The sequence below is a fragment of the Physella acuta genome, unplaced genomic scaffold, assembly GCF_028476545.2.
Source record: "Physella acuta isolate Inbredline_101_S28 unplaced genomic scaffold, ASM2847654v3 ptg000435l, whole genome shotgun sequence".
Lineage (NCBI taxonomy): Eukaryota > Metazoa > Mollusca > Gastropoda > Physidae > Physella > Physella acuta.
In genome coordinates, this window is record NW_026731954.1 from 146,786 (window position 1) to 167,828 (window position 21,043).

General features: G+C 34.4%; 1 protein-coding gene across 1 annotated transcript in view; it reads right to left on the reverse strand.

Moving 5' to 3' along the window:
* The window catches only part of LOC131942959 (low-density lipoprotein receptor-related protein 12-like), a 59,262-nt gene that overhangs the window by 36,677 nt on the left and 1,542 nt on the right, over nucleotides 1-21,043 (reverse strand). Inside the window, exon 5 of the mRNA XM_059302930.1 lies at nucleotides 20,779-20,908. Coding sequence (XP_059158913.1) covers nucleotides 20,779-20,908 — 130 coding nt within the window. The remainder of the gene's footprint in view (nucleotides 1-20,778; nucleotides 20,909-21,043) is intronic.

Consider the following 21,043-nt stretch of genomic DNA (forward strand, 5'->3'; position numbering starts at 1 on the left):
TAAATTGTTCTGAATGAAGTTGATACTGCACATGCTTAGAGTAAAAATGTTTGCTATTAAATCAATCAAAAGCTTGCAATCCTTTAAAGACAAGTATGTGTTCATAATTAGTCAAAATTTGAGGAAGAAATCTACTAGCCGCTATCAACAGTTCACCGACATTGGTGAGATGTTCGAGCATGAACACGATAAAAAACACGATAATTAATATGAGAATGAACACAAGCATGAACACGAGAATGAACAGAAGAATGAACACCAGTATGCGTGGGAGAATGATCAAGGGAATTAAAGAGCGTGAACAAGAGCATGGTCACGAGCATAATCATAAAATTATGCACCAGCGTTTGCGTTAACACACCCTTAGCATACTATCTAACTTACGCTAGGAAAATAAAGGCGGCTGGAAATTGTGCTGACCACACTACCCCAATTGTATGCCGATTTCATTGAAATATATAAACTCTACTTCATTTGGCTCACGTATCTTTGGCATAAACAGGAAACGATGATGACTGTTCAATAAAATATTATCTATAATGTAACGCTGGCGGTAGTGCGTCAAGTCCTTCCTTCCTTCCGTCATCGCTATAGATTTTTGAACCTTAAAATTAAGCATCTAACTATGCAGTGCTTTTAAATTGTATCGCATTGTCTTATTATATATATATATATATATATATATATATATATATATATATATATATATATATGTATATATATATATATATATATATATATATATATATATATATATATATATATATATATATATATATGTGTATAACGAGATAAATTTATTTTATAGTTGCCACAACTTTTACTCTTTTGCATAACGTGAAGAAAATATTAAATACCCGCACATTGCAAAAAGATAAACGGATCAATGTCAAATAATACTTTCGCTTATATTCCTAGAAAAGGTGGATACATTTTAGTAATAGTAGGGTCGAAAAAAACTAATTAATAAAAATATTTAATAATTATGCCAGGGGAGGTAGTTTAAAAAGTAATTCAACTCACGCAAATAAAAATGAACCGGGAGTGATCTCCCGTAGCTTTCCTCAAATATTCACATACAACTTTTAAAAATAGAATAGAATCTCGCAGAAAATGAATTGCTAACCAAGTGAACGCCAAATAATCTGTTCATAAGAGTGGAGAATATTATTAGTACTTTATAAATTGACATGGGGTTTTTTGTTGAGAAAACTGAAATAGCGTACATTACTACTTTCAGTCAACGGAAATCATTCAAAATTTGACAGAAGGCAGAACATTAGATATTTTGCTTATGTTTGAAATTTCGTTTATCTATCTGAAAAAGTAGTCAAGTTATAGGCTTTTGAAAAATTGTAAGTAGAATAAGTTCCAGTTCCAGTTATTGGAAACCTTTGAAAAGGTGAAAAAGAACTACACATTTGATATAATTTTTTTTTTTAATTTCTTCAACCTAGCTTTAACGGTGTTCAATTTATGGTGTTCACACACACACACGCACGCGCACTCGCACGCACGCACACACGCACGCACGCACGCAAACAGACACAGAGACATGCGGACAAGATTACAAAACTATTCTTTTTCTGACTCCGGGAGGTGTAAAACGTCAAGATTTGTAAAAATCTCAATTTTTTTTTTGTTTTGCACTATTACAATACTTTCTATATATTTCGTATACGAGAAAGTAAATAATGTAAATTCAAATTCTGCGGATGTCCAGCAACACATTATTAGTGGAATAATATAATTAGCATGGACTGTTAAAGTGTAATATGTCCTATTTTAATTACTGCCTTTTGTTTATTTTATGGATAAATTGGGGTATTATAGTCGTTTACATAGTTGAATCAGGCGTATCCGCCGGCGTCCCGGCAGGGTGCGATTTGTCGAACCGGGCTAGAGTAAGCACTATGCGTTTATGTTTGCATTTGAGTTGTTTATGTTATGTGTGTTGCATTTGCATTTGCGTTTGCGTTAGAGTTTGTGTTTGCGTTTTCGTTGTGTTTTTTGCGTTTGCATTTGTTTTTTTGTTTGGATTATGTTTGTATTTGCGTTTTCTTTTATGTTTGTGTTTGCGCTTTCTTTTGTGTTTGTGTTTTTTTGTGTTTGTGTTTGCACGTTGCGCTTGTGTTTTCGTTTGTGTTTTTTGCGTTTGCATTTGTGTTTGCATTGCTTTTGTGTTTCCAAGTTCGTACATTTAAAAAGATTCAACGTGGCGGAGCACTAATGTGCAGCTAGTTTGTAAAATAAGCGGACTCGTAGTCAGTCATCACTATAGATTTTACTTGTATCGCCATTGTCTTATTAAAAGTAATGGAGTAGTAGCTGTTTATATAACGACTTAAATTTTTAGATCGCGGGCAAAGTTTACTTTCTTTTGCATACATAAAAAATCGAACGTGAAGAAAATATTAAATACACACAAATAGCTAAAACATATTAAACAGATCAATGACATATAATATTTTCGCTTATATGCCTAGAAAATTGATTCATTTTAGTAAAGTTGGGTCGAATAAAACTAATCAAATGTTTTTGTTGTTGTTTAAAGGGATTGTTAAGTTAGAGAATGTGGGAAAGGCTATTTCTGAGCGCAGACCTCCGGGAAAGCGTAAATTGAAAAAAAAATGCGTTTGTGTTTGAAAGAAAGGGGATCAATCAATTTTCGAAGCAAACCCTTCCGAGGATTTCTCATTAACTCCCCCAAAGGTTTATGGCGATCGAAAGAAATATGTAGTAAAGCATAAAGAACATAATTTCAGTTCTATATATAGATAGATGCAAATACTCTTATGGCTTTTAATTTACAGATGTATGTTCTTTATGTTGCGCTGATATCCGTATTCAAAAATAGTAATTTCAAGCTCTTGTTATCATTTTAACAATCTTTAGTATTACCTTCGCAGTCTCCAGTTGTTACATTTTTCACCAGGCCTACTTGACATTCACAATCAAAACTCCCAGGTGTGTTCTCGCATACTTGATAATTTCGTGGACAAGCTTCAATGAGGGGATCAGCACACTCGTCAATGTCAGTTACACAGGTGCTTGACGTCCATCCATTCTTACAGGTGCACAAGCCGTTAAAGTTGTCGCAAAACGCAGTGTTCTCTACTACACAGCTACAGCTTTGTGAACATGTTTCTGTGCCATATTTCATTGAAGGACATTCTGTTTGAAATAAAACAAATCAGTAACTGACAGCTAATTCATATTTTTATTATTATAATTGTATGAGGTGTTTCACAATTAAATATTGTTGTTACGTTTTGTCAATTCTAAAATTGTACCCAAACATCTGATTTTCATTTTTAAAATTGTGTGACTAACAATCGTACATTTGTGAAAATCTATATATACTATACTATATTTTACTGTTTGTTTATTTACTTTATATCAATATTTATTTTTAACATCGTACTATTAGGATTAGCCTATACTTTCGTTCTTTAAAATTATACTAATAATCACAATACTCGGACGTATCAATGTACATTCTGGTATTAGGAAAATAAATTTTGAACATATTTGAGCTATCTAATCAGCAACCTGTTCTGGATGTTTTAACTTTTATTTCATTTTCACACTCTACCAGGAGGATAAGGGGTCATCCATTTATGACGTCCACAAAAACCACGAACCCTCCAGTCCACACAAGTCAACAAAAGGCGCTTTTTTCGGACCTGCCCCCCCCCCCCCCCGCCATCACCGTGCGGACGTCATAAATGGATGAACTATAATGCTGCAAGGTAATATGTTTGCTTGCAGGAAAAAGATATACTTGTATTCGCTAAATAGCTTAATTTGGCTGAATTCAGAATATATGTAATATATCTGAAATCAATTGTTATCTTTTTTTTATTTCGTAAATTTAAAAAAATGGTGCATTACTTTATCTTATTATTTAAAGCAAAACTTTTCTCAAGGACAAAATTTACTACTAATTAAGCTTATAAATGTTATATATTTTAGTTTCCCTTGAGTCCAATATTCGGCCAAGAAACCTGGTCTTTGATTCACGTTGTCGGAAGAAAATGTTATAAAAAGTTTATTAGATGTGGAACGAACAGAAAGCTCAGTCAGCTCAGTAGGTGTGTAGTACCTGCATAGCTGCCGTACAATAGTTGTCCCTGTATTTGTTCCATAGTAAATAAGAACGTAGTCTGGACATGATGTTCCATAGCCATCGAAATCTACAGCTTTGAACCTGTTTAAAACAACGCGTGTTGAGCTCCCTAATACTTTTAAGTGAATGTTTATATCGTGGTCTCGGTCGCAAACCGTCTAACTCCGAAAATGTAAATTTAACAGGGGAGACAAAAAACTGATTATTTCATTGTTGATCGCTCTAATAATTTTTTTAGCGCAATTTCCATTCTGGAGAATTGCGTTTATTAACCCGTCATTTCTGGATGTATGAATGTATGAATGGATGGATGGATGGATGGATGTGTGTCCGCAGCTTTAAGTCGTATCTCCTCCTCAACGAAGCAATATCGATGACTAGTTCCAAAAGCAATTATGTTAAGCAAGTTACGAGGATGAAAATAGGCTATAAAAATTACGGGTTTCTTTCATGGATTTCCTGGAAAAGCCAAAAAACCTCGAAAAAAAGCAGTTTTTGGCCCATATCTCGGCAACCAGACCACTTAGCGACTTGAAACATTTACCAATCGATTTCTGCCATAATTTAGAACAATATTGCCGAAGAAAGTTTTCAAAAATATCCTTTCGTTCGGTCACAAAAAATTTTTTGAATTAATTAAAATTTGGACCGAATTAGTAGGCATTTTTTCCAACCACACCACACGCGTCATCACGTTCAATAGCGGCACCATCACGTTCTATGGCTTCGTCATCACGTTCAGTAGCTAGGCGCGCAGTGATTTTTAGTCATGTAACTCTATTGTAAATAAAACATGTAAAATACTGAAACTTTTTTTTAATAAAAAACGTTTTAATAACTAACCAATGGTTTTACTAACCCTGCTCTTGATTTACGCTACGACAGAGCTATTTTTAGATAACATAAGGAAATTGCGCTAAAATTGTCACTAGACTTTTTAATTAACTTGTTTTAAATGTTATGTGTGATGAAACTCTCTCCCGACTATACTGTAGCGCAGGGGTTCCCAACCCAGTGCCCGCGGGCGCCATGGCGCCCGCTGAACGATTCGTATGTGCCCGCCTCTCACTATTCGACAGATACAGATTTTTTGTCATAAACATTATTTTAAAATATGATTTATTTTTATTCATTTGATACAGTTTTAATTTTTTTTGACTGCCTAGGTTTATTAAATATGTTCGATACTTGTCCCAACTTGTCTAGCGGCGAGCCAGACAGCACTATTTACGCTAGCCTGGAACGGCTAGTGCCATTTGAATCATTTTTCAGTTCGACATATTTATGCGAATCATTGTTTTCAAAAAATGACCTTAATAAAATCAAGATATAGATCTCGACTTACCGATGAGCATCTTTCTGATTGTCTGCTAACAGGGTTATCGTCATACGCTCCTAATTATGAAGCTCTGGCCAATGAAATGCAATGCCAAAGATCACATTGACTTTATTATATTTTTTAATTAAATGTTTTCTTTGTATTTATGTGTTTTGTTTACTTTCTTTACGTTTTGTAAATACATTTCTCTGTGTGTATGCAATTTGAAAAACATGCCAAATAATTTTATTATTTTGAAACATTTTTGTTTAATATTTATTAATACATTATGACTATAAGAAAATAAATTATGGGAAAATGACAAATTATGGAAGGAGTTTGGCGATTTAAAATAGTTGATGCCCGCCACCCTACCGATATTTTAGAATGTGCTCTAGAACTCTAGAGTAAAAAAAAGGTTGGGAACCCCAGCTGTAGCGTTTTAAAATGAGTTTTCTTAATATTTACAAAATCATAGCAGGTTTAAAAGATTGTCGGTTTTGATCGGTCTAAAACTCACTCTGCCAAACCGTCTATCTGTGCGCGCGCAGACTTGTCCGTTTTGAACCTAGAATTGTTTAATTTATTCTTTAAATAAAAGTCACACGAAGAACATAAAAATGGCAAAATATTTTTTAAATCAGGCAAATCATCATCAAAATGTGTATTTATTTAGGTGCTCATATATGACAGATTTTATCTTTTATCTGCTCTTGTACAACTGGCAGGGGCTGCAGATGAGATAACAAGGTTGCGACCCTAGTTTTACAACTGCCAGCTATCTACTAATTGACTTTGATGTAGATAGTAGCATCAGGGTTGTACTGTAGTGTACGAATATCTGTCGCATTGAATTCTTGATAGGTCTGACTGGTCTGTTGAAATAGGGTGGTGTCTTGTATAGTAAGACTGGTGTGTTGAGAGAGGCTGGTCTGTTGAGAGAGGCTGGTCTATTGTATGATAAGACTAAGCTTTTGAGAGCGGCTGGACCCTTGTATGGTAAGACTGGTCTTTTTGAGAGGCTAGTCTGTTATAAGAGGCTGGTCTGTTATGAGAGGCTGGTCTATTGTATGTTACGACTGGTCTGTTGAGAGATGCTGTTCTCTTATAGGGTAAGACTGATTTGTTGAGAAACGTTGGTATCTTGTATGGTAAGACTGGTCAGTTGAGAGATGCTGGTCTCTAGTATGTAAGATTTGTTAGCTGAGAGAGGCTGGTATGTTGAGAGATGCTGGTGTCTTGTATGGTAAGATTGGTCGGTTGAGAGAGGCTGGTCTGATGAGAGATGCTGATGTCTGTTATGGTAAGATTTTTCAGTTGAGAGAGGATGGTCTGTTTACAGAGGCTGGTGTGTTGAGAGATGCTGGACTGTTGTATGGTAATAATGGTCTGTTGAATGGTAATAATGATCTATTGAAAGAGGCTGGTCGGTTGTGTGGTAATAAGGGTCTGTTGAATGGTAATAATGTCTGTTGAGAAAGACTCGTCTGTTGAGAGAGGCTGGTCTTTTGAGAGATGTAAGTTAGGCTGGAATATTTTTGTGATAAAATAATTTCAAGTTTGATCTGAAATCTAAACATGTAGTATTCATCACTGTAGCAAGCTAGTTGCTAAGCTCATTTTTAATGTGTTAACGATTGAAGCATGCTTATTATTTATTGAACTGAATGGCCATCTCAAAATTTGGCCACTAATGTCGTAATTAATCATAAAAACATTTACTAAAGACAACTAACCGTGTCGTTTAACTTGTATGCCAAACGCTTTGTGACCTACCATAAAAAACATTTCTTTGCACATAACTAAACCCTCAGTCTATACTAGTAGTGAATTAAAAATTTATTGCACAAGCTTGTGGAAATATAATTTGAATAATATTGTTTTAATTGATATCTAGATTCAGATTCTAGAATGAAGATTGTGTTAGCCTAATAAAAATGTAAACAAATCAGTTTGGTTCTCGAAAATCTGACTTGAAATAGGCTATATTTAACAAATACTCGTGGTTTATTATTCTTTAAAATGATAAAATGTAATAGAATAGCTGAACACAATTAATTAAATATCCTTACCTATAAATACTGTGACTGACGTGGTGTAAAATCATGTAATTTCGGCGTGCGACTGCGTTTCCGATCAAAAGTGTACTGACAAATATATCGATATTAGTTTTGCGCCGAGATTTTTAGCGCTAGAAATATTAGGCGGTTTGTTCAAATGATTATATCTCGATAATCGTACTACAGATTTCTATAATAATTTCAGGCATTATTGGAAATCATACTAGCTTTTGATTTATGTAAAACAAAAGAAGAAAACTGAATTTTTTTTTAAGATAGACGGTTGTTTGTGACCGAGACCATCGATATAGTAAAGGTTGGGATGAGCTTCCAATTCAATATAGCAATAGAAATGGTAAGTAGGCCTACATGTATGATAAACTTTTAATGCAGCTTTATTAAAACACGACAAACAATTGTTACTCGATGAAAGGTATGTTATTATCAGATTATTAATGCTTGAGGGAAAACGTACATCAACACAATAAGGCTCAAAACGTTAAAGACATATATTTAAACGCATATATTTAAACGTTTATTTTTATTTTCACCAGTAAAACGGTGCTTGATTTAGTATGCTCTAGTGAACACTTACATGTAGCCACAATTGCAAATCTGTGTTTCTCCGACTCAGGAGAGAGTAAATCGTCGATATATATCAAAATTTATTTCATAACTATCTTTACAATATTTCATTTGCTATAGTTTAACTAGTTTGCAATTTTCAGTTGTGTGATTTCTCAAAATTGCTGATTTTGTAAAATGTAAAACCAAATTTTATACTGCTAACTTCAACATTTCGACGTTAACCTTAAAGTGAAAAACTATTTAAAATTGTCATTTACTTCAATAATTACCACTTTATTGGAAAGCTTTCTTTCAAAGTGAAACACTTTAACACTCATTACCTTAGAAAACGAAGTGTTTTTGTTGAAGGTGATGACTTTTCAAAATGCAATGTGATAAGAAATGTTATTTTATGAAAGTGGCTTGTATTAAAAAATGGCACGTTGATTATTAACTTACATTATTAGGTACACAAATGATAAATTACTCGTAAGGCTATTTTAGAGAGAGAAAAAAGACAGAACACTGTATTGCTATTTTGATGCAGCGGATGTCGCCTATTTGTAAAAACTTACTTTCAAGGCGGACGGAAAATTCAGTGACATAAATACTGGGCACCTCCTAAAGGAGTTGGCTTATTACTTTCTCATATATACGAAGTACAGTGAAAGTATTGTAATCGTGCAAAAAATAAAATCGAGATTTTTACAAATCTCGACATTTTACATCTCACTGATACGGAAAAACATAATTTTGCAATCTTGTCCGTATGTCTGTGTGTCTGTCTGTAAGTCTGTCTGTCTGTCTGTGTGTGTGTGTAAACACGATAACTTGAGTACCGTTACAGCTAGGTTGATGAAATTTCATATATAAGTATTTTATCAAAATCGTAGATCCGTATCAACTTTTGAGCGATTTCCGATAACCGGAAGCGGTACTTTTCCTACTTTGAAATTTTCAAAAGCCTATAACTTGAGTACTATTTCAGATAGATAAACGAAATTTCACATGTAAGTAAAAGATCTAATTCTCTACCTTCTGTTAAAGTTTGAGTCTTTTTCGTGAACGGAAGTAGTAATTTACGCTACTTCCGATTTCTCAAAAAACTAATGTAAATTTTTAAAGTACTAATAATATTGCGCACTATTATGCACTTTTTTTATTTAGCGTTCACTTGGTGTGCAATTCTTTTGTCTACGAGATTTTATTCTATTTTTAAAACTTTAAGTATTTAAAATGGATTAAAAATCATGTCTATAGCCCGAGTTCCATCCCCTGTTATTTTATATAAAAATATTCGAGAAAGTTTAGGGGAGATCACTCCCGGTTTATTTTACGTTTACGTTTTCTTTAATGTTTGCGTTTATATTTGTGTTAAAGTTCATGTTTGCGGTTATGTTCGTGTTTATGTTTCAGGTTGCATTTGCGTTTATGTTTGCGTTTGCATTTACGTTTATATTTGTCCTTATGTTTGTGTTTTCATTAATGTTTGCGATTGAGTTCATGTTTCTGTTTGCGTGTTTATGTATGTTTCCTTTTATGTTTGCTTTTGCGTTTATGATTAAGTTTGGGTTTGTTTTGTGTTTATGTTTCCATTTAAGTTTCCATTTAAGTTTCCATTTGCGTTTCTGTTTATGTTACATTTATGTTTGCGTTTTTTATTATTTTTTCTCAAACACCCATATTTATATATAGTAGGGGCGGAACTACAATGCCGCCAGACCCCGAAATGTGGGGGCGCCTAGGCCGTTTAGGGGCCCACAGCCGACCATAATTAATTCTTTTTTTTTAAGTTAAAAAAAATTTTCTTGCGTTTTGTCTTGATGTTTATTTTGTAAAAAGAATACTGTAGCTGCGGTTGGATTATCTTTATTCTATAGACACCATCCCGAGTCCTCTTTCTCCTACAATCAAACGCAAGCTGTTGTCGGCAAAATTCTTTTGACAATAAGTCCATTTCGCGAGAGGCCGCTAGATATTAAGACGACTTTTACGTCTTTATAACCCAAAAATATGATTTGAATTTTCCCCTTCCCTGAGCGTTCCACAATAGGTTTTTCGGAAAAGCAGTTGAGACCATCCCCACTTCAGTAAAATTTTGGAAGTTTTTGAGTATTAATGGACCAAACATTTTTTTTAGATGTGTAGTTGAGCGCCCCGAGATCCCCAGTGGCTATCTAATTACCAGGGGTCCGCTAATTGGGTGACCTGCACAGGGGGATAGGTGTACTACTTGAATCATCAGTCTCGCTGCATTTGGGGCCTCTGCCGGTGGCCTCGTCCCCTTTTGACACCAAGGCCGTTGCCGTGGGATGTTTCTTTTACCATCAGCGTAAACCGGGCCGTGTTTGTGGTAGTGTGTACAAACTAGCGCCCAAACAACTAAGCCTTGATAGTGGTTTTGAAAAAACAATAGATCTAATACAGTACAGTAGTGAAGCTCTACACACGCTGTTGCATTAAAATATATAATTATATATATATATATATATATATATATATATATATATATATATATATATATATATATATATATATATATAAAATTATATATATATAGCCTACATTAGTTGTAGTGTGAAAGATAGGCAAACCACTTCAAAGACCCCTTTTTTGAATAGTCAAATATGTGTGCTCTTAAGCCCCTTTTAATAGATTTGCACTGAACAAATCAAAAACCAATTACTTCTCTTAATTATTTCTTTGTTTAAAATAATTAATAAAGAATGACATAGTACAAAAAGTAATAAACTAATAATTTAAATAGTTCCGCCACTGATATATAGACCATTAATCGAAAATGTTATATATTCCCAAACCCTAGGCCTTTAACATATAAGTTTATCTCAAATGCGAGTGCAGGGTCTGGCGGGTAAGGCTAGTTATTAATAAAGTTTTAATAAAGATATCTAGTGATCATAGATTATACTTTGATCATCGATTACCAGTATTATCCTCCTTACGTATCATTAAATTTACGCTATTAGGTCACATATACAACAAAGAAGACAAAATGAAAAACAATAATGTCATTGCTTTAGTGATCAGTAATCGGTAACATGATGTTGATTACTGCTTGCTAAATGTAAAAAAAAATAACATTAACCTATCAACCCAATTTTTATTGAATTTTTTCAATGTGTGTATTTGTGTGTGTATTTGTGTGTATTTGTGTTTGTGTTTGTGTATGTATTTGCAACATGATAACGCATTTATGACTTTCTGCAGTAATGTATTATTTATGGCATTTTTTTTTTGGCTCATGTTTGGTAATATGATGTACTGTACTATAACAGCAGTAGATATTTTATTCATTTTTTTAACTTCAATGAGGAATATTTGTGTGTAGAATTGTAAGGATTTAAAGAAATATTTACTGTCACGTTGCTACAAAACCTACAAACACAGTGCTTACAACCATTCACCACTGTTACAATAGTCTCAGAAGTGGCGCTATTAAATATGTATACATTTAAGTAAGAAAATAAGACAATTTCACCTGAGCCTAATGATCTCGTTGGCCTGTGCTGTGATTGTCCAGTTACATCTGGCATTGTTGGGGTAACTGCTGGGGTAGTTTGGTGACACAATCGCTCCACTGGGGCCTTCACGGGTACCGCCGCAATCTAAATGTTTTAAAACACTGTTGAATCTGTTTTTTATATTGACAATTTAAAAGATTTTATAGTTGAATTAAAAACTTAAAATAACTTTTATATATGAAATTACGAAATCGCACAAAATTACGTATAGCTATCTAAGATATATTTTTGTATAAAAAACATGAGGAATGTATTATTCTATCTTATGTTAGATCCAATGGTATGTTAATTTTTTACTTTCTCGTATTACAGAGTACAGATGGAGTATTGTAATCGTGCACAAAATCATATGAAATTTTGAGTTTTCACCGTTTTACACCTCAGTACTTCATCGTTTACGGAGTATTGGGGACTTATTTAATCGGGCGAAAATTCTTAATCCAGTTTTATAAAAATGTAGGCGTTCTACGCGTAAATAAGTCGGAAGAACTGGGCTTTGCAATTATGTCCGTGTGTATTTATGTATAAGTGTATGTCTGTGAACACGATTACTTGAGTATCCATACAGCTAGATTGATGAAATTTCAAATAAAAGTATTATATCAAATTTGTAGTTCTGTATCAACTTGTTGGCGATCTCCAGTAAATGGAAATGGAACTTATTCTACTTTTGGTTTTTCAAAAGCCTATAACTTGAGTACTGTTTCAGAAAAAGAACGAAATTTCAGATATAAGTAAAAGATCTAATTCCCTGACTACTATCAAATTTTGAGTAATTACTGTTGACCGGAAGTAGTACTTTATGCTATTTTTGATTTCTCAAAATCGCATATGAATTTATAAAGTACTAATATTCCGCACTATTATACACATATTAATTGATTAATTGGCGTTTACTTGGTGCGCAGTTATTTTTTCTACGAGAATCTATTATATTTTGAAAAAGTTTAAGTAGCTTAAAAATTGATTAAAAATCATGTCTATAGCCCGCTATATTCTATATGTCTATTATTCCCGCTTTTTTAGTGTTGCTCTACAGTTTACCTGTGAATAGCACTTGTGATTTTCCATGAGTAAAAGCCACTGCCACCAAATAAAGTGTAAACGACACGTTGACTAACTGCATATTAGGAATCTAAACTAGATAAATAAAAGTAATCAAGGGTAATGAAAACTCTAAATACATTTAATTAACCTAATAATGAAACAGTTATAAAAAAATTAAATGTATCTACACTCTACAGCTACAGGCGTTATTTGTTATTCATATTATCAAGTTGATTTTAAACATTCTACTTTTTTGAAATATTAAATCGAAATTGTTTGTTGGTAAAGATCTATAACTATTTAAAGAAATACAACAGTACCATACCTTTTTTTTTCAAGATGTTTTAAAATAAACGCATCATTTCAAGAATACATATTTTAAGTATGACATGAACTACGCTTTATACATTTGCATTAAATTTTTAACTAACCAAACAACGAGCTGGGTTTTAAATAATTTTATTTCCTTGTTCTCAACACGGCTCAGGAATTTAACCCTTCACAATGTCGACTTCAGGTAGGCAACAGCAAACACAGAGAACGCGTTAATTTATTTAATTGCCCTAATTTACTTCCTTGTAGTAAAATACTGTATACCTTCGCATTTCCTTTTGCTAACATTAATACTAGTTATTTTGCTCTGTGTAGCGCTTATTAAGATTTCTTTAGAGTATAAAATCATTGTCGAAAAGACGAAGTCATCGTGAATATTTTTTTCTTTCATATTTCGGAAAACAGCTAATTCGTTCGCGAGGTGTTTAGTCGAGACCGGCCAAAGTCAGAATAAAAAGAACATGCGCACATTAAAGTGTTTGTATAACGATATGATGACAAAATTATGTCTATGTTGAATACTAGTTAATGAAAATACATAACTTATGCAAGTATTATATCGCATGTGTATTTTGAATAATACAGCAGTTTTTTTGTTGCTCCATTTTCAGCTTATTCTGCACTTTCTTGGTTTTCCAATATAATTCTAGAATTCCAAAAGATAGTACAAAGTTCAAGTTATTTTGTACTCGTTCAGCACATTTCAGTAATTGTATCAATGGGATGCCTAGGCATTTTAACAAGCTTTTATTTAATTCACTATGTCTGTATGATATGGGGAATTTTGTAACCAATTGTTTATCCATTTCTAATGCAGCCATTTCGTTCAACCTTTCCAGATACGTTTGTCCCTAAAATTTGATTTAAAAATTACTATATTCAATTTCAAAAGATGGAGATAACGAGATTAAATATTAAGGATCATTCAATCAAAGAGCTGTCGAAGGGTTTTTGTCAAGGTTGGTTGATTTCTCGCCGGAACGTTGACCACAAACAAAGTAGAGGTAGATAAATGTCTTTCAAATGTCACAAGCTACTAGTTGGGTTTTAACGCTTATATTTTTAGAAGTAACTATGTTTTTAAAAGCAATGAAAGTTGGAAAATTAAACTTATTTTCTTTCTTTTTAAAAGCTTTTGTCGCTACAATATGTCAGAGATATCTAGAGCGGCCAAAGCTTTTATTAAATAGAGCAAATTAGTTATAATTGCTTATCATCAGCGCATTTAACACTTATTTTCAAGGAGGGTGAGCATAAGGTTTTGAAAGATAGACAATTTCCTAGACCATTTTTAATCGCTATGTGTGTGGAGGTATGCATTGCGACGGTTTGCAGGTGATTAAAATATAATGCTAATTGGGTTGAATAGTACATGTTTTGTTATTTTTAATGTGTCTACATCATTTTAAAATTCTCTTAACCACTATGAAGGTAGTGATCCAGAGTTTCTTCTAGGCATCTCTTCGGGGGAGGGGGGGACAGAGCCCTCACGAAGAAAGTCTACCGGCCGCCCCTGAACATAATTGAATTTATATAGAAAATATACACCTTTAACAGTATCCGCCCCCCGGAAAGTTTAGTCCAATCCCCCCGAAGATTTCAAGTGCCCCCCCCCCCACGAAAAAAAAGTCTGAAAGAAACACTGTAGTGATCCCTAGAACATTTGGAATTAAAAACAGTTAAACGAAAACACGTTTAACTTTAATTGGATTATTAGAATAAGAATTACACAGCTTTAAAAAATGCGGTTAAATTTGGTCAGGATAACCTTAAAAAGAATCTCAAAAGCTGGGTCACACTAACATCACATATAATAGGTCAACGAAAAACCGGATACATTCTGTCCCAGTAATTAGTTTGCATAACTCAGCATTTTTAAAGCTAGCAAATCCAAACAGACCAGACCGTAACATACATTTACGTAGTCTGACCTGACGTGACTTTTTTTTAGCATGATGTAACACGAAATGGCATATGACATATGACACGATACTTGATATATGACATGCAATATGCCATATGCCGTGCCATATGACAATTCACATGACACATGACACGACATATGACACGACATTTGACACGACATATGACATATGACACGACATATGACACGACATATGACATGACATATGACACGACATATAACATGACATATGACATGCCGTATGACATGACATATGACATGACATATGACATGACATATGACATGACATATGACATGACATATGACATGACATATGACATGACATATAACATGCCGTATGACATGACATATGACATGACATATGACATGACATATGACATGACATATGACATGACATATGACATGACATGTGACATGACATATGACATGACATATGACATGACATATGACATGACATATGACATGACATATGACATGACATATGACATGACATATGACATGACATATGACATGACATATGACATGAGATGTGACATGACATGTGACATGACATATGACATGACATGTGACATTATATGACATGTCACATGACATGATGTGTGACATGATATGTGACATATGGTAGTGTTGAAATCCATGGTAATTGGCTAAAGAAAAATAGGACACTGCTTCTTTAATTATAAATTCTAATAATAGGAAAACAACACGATTAAAACTAAAAATAGCAGTAAACAATTATAATTATAAGTTTGTAAAAAATTTTATTGTATTGCGATATCATATCTTTTTTTAAATTTAATTTAAAGGATAATAGTAGCGCATTATCCTTTCTTTAGACAAGTTGACGAAGGATCAAGGCAATTACTCAATTATTTGTTCTGAAAATATAAATGCAAAACATTATTCAATTTCCTGAAATACTCATTGAATGGGTGTAAGCTAAGGCAATGGTTAAATAAATGTTTGTGTTGATATTTTTAAATGTATAATTGCAAATATGTATACCATAATGCACTTTAAATCCTCTGCCAGCAATGGATTCATCAGATTTGAAAACAATGTGCACTCCATTTCTCGAAGAAAATATAGCTTGAGGCAGAACACCCCCACACACTAGACTCAGCAATGGAGCGCTAGAACTGGTACCATCATAGACTTTAATACTGTCATAAGGACAGGTGGAGCCACCCTCCATGTCAATGTCCAGGAAACTGAAACAGTTTAAATAGATTGGCTGAATTATCTTTGAAGTAGAAATAATGATTTAAATAAGCTAAATAATAACACAATAGATAACGTGAACTTATTTATAAACATAAGTTCTGTTTACTTTATTCATTGATTAGAGTAAAAACAAAAAGGGTTTGTTTTAATTTATAAAGAGTTTATACAGTTGATTTCTTCAATTTAAATGTTATAAAATTGAAAAAAAGTATCAGATTCAAGTAAATGTTTTGAATTATTGAGTAGTTGATGTTATAAACAAAGGACAAAGTGGCCTAGCGGTAGGGAGCTGGACTGCTAACCGTAAGTCTTAAGTTTAAATCCAGTTTCAAGTAAGTAGACCGTCCCTGAGTCCACCCAGTTCAGATGGGTACCTAACTAACGTTAGGTAAGTAAAGACGGCTGGGCATAGTGCTGACCACACTATCCCTTCATATGCAGAGGTCACAGAAACAAGAGAACTCTACTTCACTTGCTCTTAAGTCCGTCATGTTCGAAAGGGAACTTTACTTTTGTATTTATGTTATAAAAATTATAATATACCTTATTGCAGTGAAAGTCTTGATAGGTATCGTCCAGTAACAGGTAGTGTTGGCGCCATATTTCTGTGGATATCCGGGGCTGACAATAAGACCTGAGCTGCTGGTTACTGTTGTGTTACAGGCTGAGGGTAAGGCACAATCAACATTAAAAAGCTTGTTTAAAACATAAATTTTTTAACACTTAAATGCTACAAAATTTTAAAATTCAATGTGTTTTGCTAATCTTCAATTCTAAATAACTTTACTTAATTTTCACTCTCGAAAAACATTACCATTGATTTCAAGACATTTTGTGCCAGAAATTGTATCCAGCCTCATCCATTCAGGACAAACACATTTCTCAACTCGTGGATTCACTGAAACTATCTGGCAACTGTGTGAACACTGTAGAGTTTTACACTGACCTGGAAAAAAGGATTATACATTTTTAAATGAATAAAATATAACTCCTTCTAAATCAATTACAACCTAGCCAAAATCCACACTATTTTATTAATGTATTAATTCTATAGATAAAAAAAATCAAAAATTTATAACATCAGTACGGTGGCCGGAAAGAACCGCAACGGAAAAAAGCGCAACGGAAAAAAGCGCAAATCAAAAAGCGCAACGGAAATAAGCGCACACGGAAAAAAGCGCAAAGAGAAAAAAGCGCACACAGAAAAAAGCGCAAAGAGAAAAAAGCGCAAACGGAAAAAAGCGCAAAGAGAAAAAAGCGCACACAGAAAAAAGCGCAAACAGAAAAAAGCGCAAACGGAAAAAAGCGCAAAGAGAAAAAAGCGCACACGGAAAAAAGCGCAAAGAGAAAAAAGCGCAAACAGAAAAAAGCGCAAAGAGAAAAAAGCGCACACAGAAAAAAGCGCAAACAGAAAAAAGCGCAAACGGAAAAAAGCGCAAAGAGAAAAAAGCGCAAACGGAAAAAAGCGCAAACAGAAAAAAGCGCACACGGAAAAAAGCGCAAACGGAAAAAAGCGCAAACGGAAAAAAGCGCAAACAGAAAAAAGCGCAAACGGAAAAAAGCGCAAACAGAAAAAAGCGCACACAGAAAAAAGCGCAAACAGAAAAAAGCGCAAACGGAAAAAAGCGCAAACAGAAAAAAGCGCACACAGAAAAAAGCGCAAACGGAAAAAAGCGCAAACAGAAACAGAAAAATGCGCAACCAGAAAAAACACAACGAAAAATGTGCAAAAGAGAAATTTAGCACAAAGACCATATGGACTAGATGACACATTTATACATGACTGTTAGGGCTGCTGTGAGAGTGTCGTGTTTGATCACGTGATCTACTACCATTTAAAGCGTACCACTCACCCACACATCCATCCACCCACCCATCCATCCACCCACCCACACATCCATCCACCCACCGACACATCCACCCACCCACCCACCCACACATCCACCCACCCATCCACACATCCACCCACCCACCCACACACCCATCCATCCACCCACCCACACATCCACCCACCCATCCACACATCCACCCACCCATCCACACATCCACCCACCCACCCACACCCCCATCCATCCACCCACCCACACATCCATCCACCCACCCACACATCCATCCACCCACCCACACATCCATCCACCACCCACACATCCATCCACCCACCCACACTGCATATAAGTATTCGCATAGATTTAGAGTAGCGTCCCTTTTGTTTACATGTTTTCATTACCCTACAAACAAAAGTCTATTTTAGTTATATTGAGATTAAAGAATGTAAATAAATAGTATACACAATTCTGTAGAATAGGAACGATTGGGAGGGAAGTGACATTTAGCGCAGTAAATTTAGAGGTTAGGTAGGGTATAATAAATGGTGGGGTTAGGAAAGTTAAGGGGTCCATTCTCTAATAGGCAATCTTTGTCTCTTTCGTACTTTCGTGTTGGTTTATTGTCGAACCTGTCCTCGCCTCACATCACAACAGTTGGGTGACGCTTACCGTGTAATGTTAAAATAAATAGCATGTAATTGAGTTAGTTCGAAGTGAGTTTTCATACAAGCCCAACGCACTAATTAAGGTTGTCGCAAAATGTAACATATATGTAACATATGTCAATGATGTCAATGAATTTTCATTAAAAAAAGATGTCTATTACAGTTTACGAAGCTTACGAACTTCGCCGATACTTTTTTGGTGGGTAGTTTGGTAAGTATGTAGGCGGGTAGGTGGGTAAGTGGGTAGGTGGATAAGTGGGTAGGTGGGTAGTTAGGTAGGTAGGTGGGTAGGTGGGTAGTAGGTAGGTAGGTGCGTCATGATGTGAAAAAATATTAAATACAAAATTGTTATTTTGGTGCGAATGAATGTTGTTACGAGAGATATGACGAATGCATGTTTGATGACGCGGATGAAAGAGAGTGAAGTTTTGCCATAGGAACGGGTTGTTATAGTATGCAAGCTAGGTAGTTCGGACTAGGGAGAATGTGAAAGATACTTCGTGTAATGTCGATAGTTTTATGTTTATACGAGAATAGTAGTTGAATAATTATTGACCAAGAAAATAATAGGCATTGTGTAAAGTGATTATCGCCTGTATCGTGGTGATGGGAATGCAGATGGTAGTGGTACGCTTTAAATGGTAGTAGATTACGTGATCAAACACGACACTCTCACAGCAGCCCTAACAGTCATGTATAAATGTGTCATCTAGTCCATATGGTCTTTGTGCTAAATTTCTCTTTTGCACATTTTTCGTTGTGTTTTTTCTGGTTGCGCATTTTTCTGTTTCTGTTTGCGCTTTTTTCCGTTTGCGCTTTTTTCTGTGTGCGCTTTTTTCTGTTTGCGCTTTTTTCCGTTTGCGCTTTTTTCTGTTTGCGCTTTTTTCTGTGTGCGCTTTTTTCTGTTTGCGCTTTTTTCCGTTTGCGCTTTTTTCTGTTTGCGCTTTTTTCCGTTTGCGCTTTTTTCCGTTTGCGCTTTTTTCCGTGTGCGCTTTTTTCTGTTTGCGCTTTTTTCCGTTTGCGCTTTTTTCTCTTTGCGCTTTTTTCCGTTTGCGCTTTTTTCTGTTTGCGCTTTTTTCTGTGTGCGCTTTTTTCTCTTTGCGCTTTTTTCTGTTTGCGCTTTTTTCTCTTTGCGCTTTTTTCCGTGTGCGCTTTTTTCTCTTTGCGCTTTTTTCCGTTTGCGCTTTTTTCTGTTTGCGCTTTTTTCTGTGTGCGCTTTTTTCTCTTTGCGCTTTTTTCCGTTTGCGCTTTTTTCTCTTTGCGCTTTTTTCTGTGTGCGCTTTTTTCTCTTTGCGCTTTTTTCCGTGTGCGCTTATTTCCGTTGCGCTTTTTGATTTGCGCTTTTTTCCGTTGCGCTTTTTTCCGTTGCGGTTCTTTCTGGGAACCCATCAGTACATGGTCCAAAATGGCAAATGACTTTTGCAATTTCAATTTCAAATACATAACAAATTTTTTTTAAATTGCTGAGCATATATCATAATACTTGCTTTTATTTAATAACATAGTTTGCATTACTTTACTCAAATTTACATTCTTATTGATTCAAATTTACATTCTTATTGATTCATTGCTCTAAGTTTTTTAAAAGGCATTACAGTATTTTCAATTAATAGGAAGTTATATTATTATTTTCATTAAGATTGATTACATATGATTACTTAATAAAAACAATGTCATTATATATTACTTTCAATAGAATAGGAAGCAATAAAGCCTTTAAAATTCCCAGAACCATCAGATGTGAATGTGACGGTCAAAGAATTTCCTGAAGAGGTGACCAGCCCTGGTGCATCAGTACAGTATTGTCCAATCAGATCAGCATTTGTATCCCTGCCATCATACACCTCCAGGTAGTCATAAGGGCAGCCTTCAACTACAAACTCTGTAATGCTGGGAAATAAGTTTGTCAACTTAACTGAAAGATGCTTTTAACTGCTGATCTAATCTTTAAATTTGATTCCCTCACATTAAACCAAATAGCTTCACACAGCATTTATGGTACCAGAAGAGAAGATTAGATTATATTTGGATATTTCAGCTAGAAAATATGTTTCAATTAATAGGTTGTATATATTTACTGAAATAAATCTGTCTCATAATAGATTTAATTCTATAAAATGCAGTTTATTGCCACTGTGCTTACTTTAAAGAAATAATAGCCAGTGAATCATTGGACATGATGGTCCATGTGCAGAACTGGTTACTGGGATAGTTGTCTGGGTAGTTGGAGCTCATGAATTTACTACTGACTTCAGTTAATTGTCTGTTGCAGTCTGGAATAAAACATGTAGCAATGCTTGTTTTAAACAGTGTTAGAAAATGCTACAATAATGGAACCCTATTTAAGTAGAGATCTTGGGCAAATAACTATAAACTAATATAACTCTATCCCTAGAAGCAGGTGGACA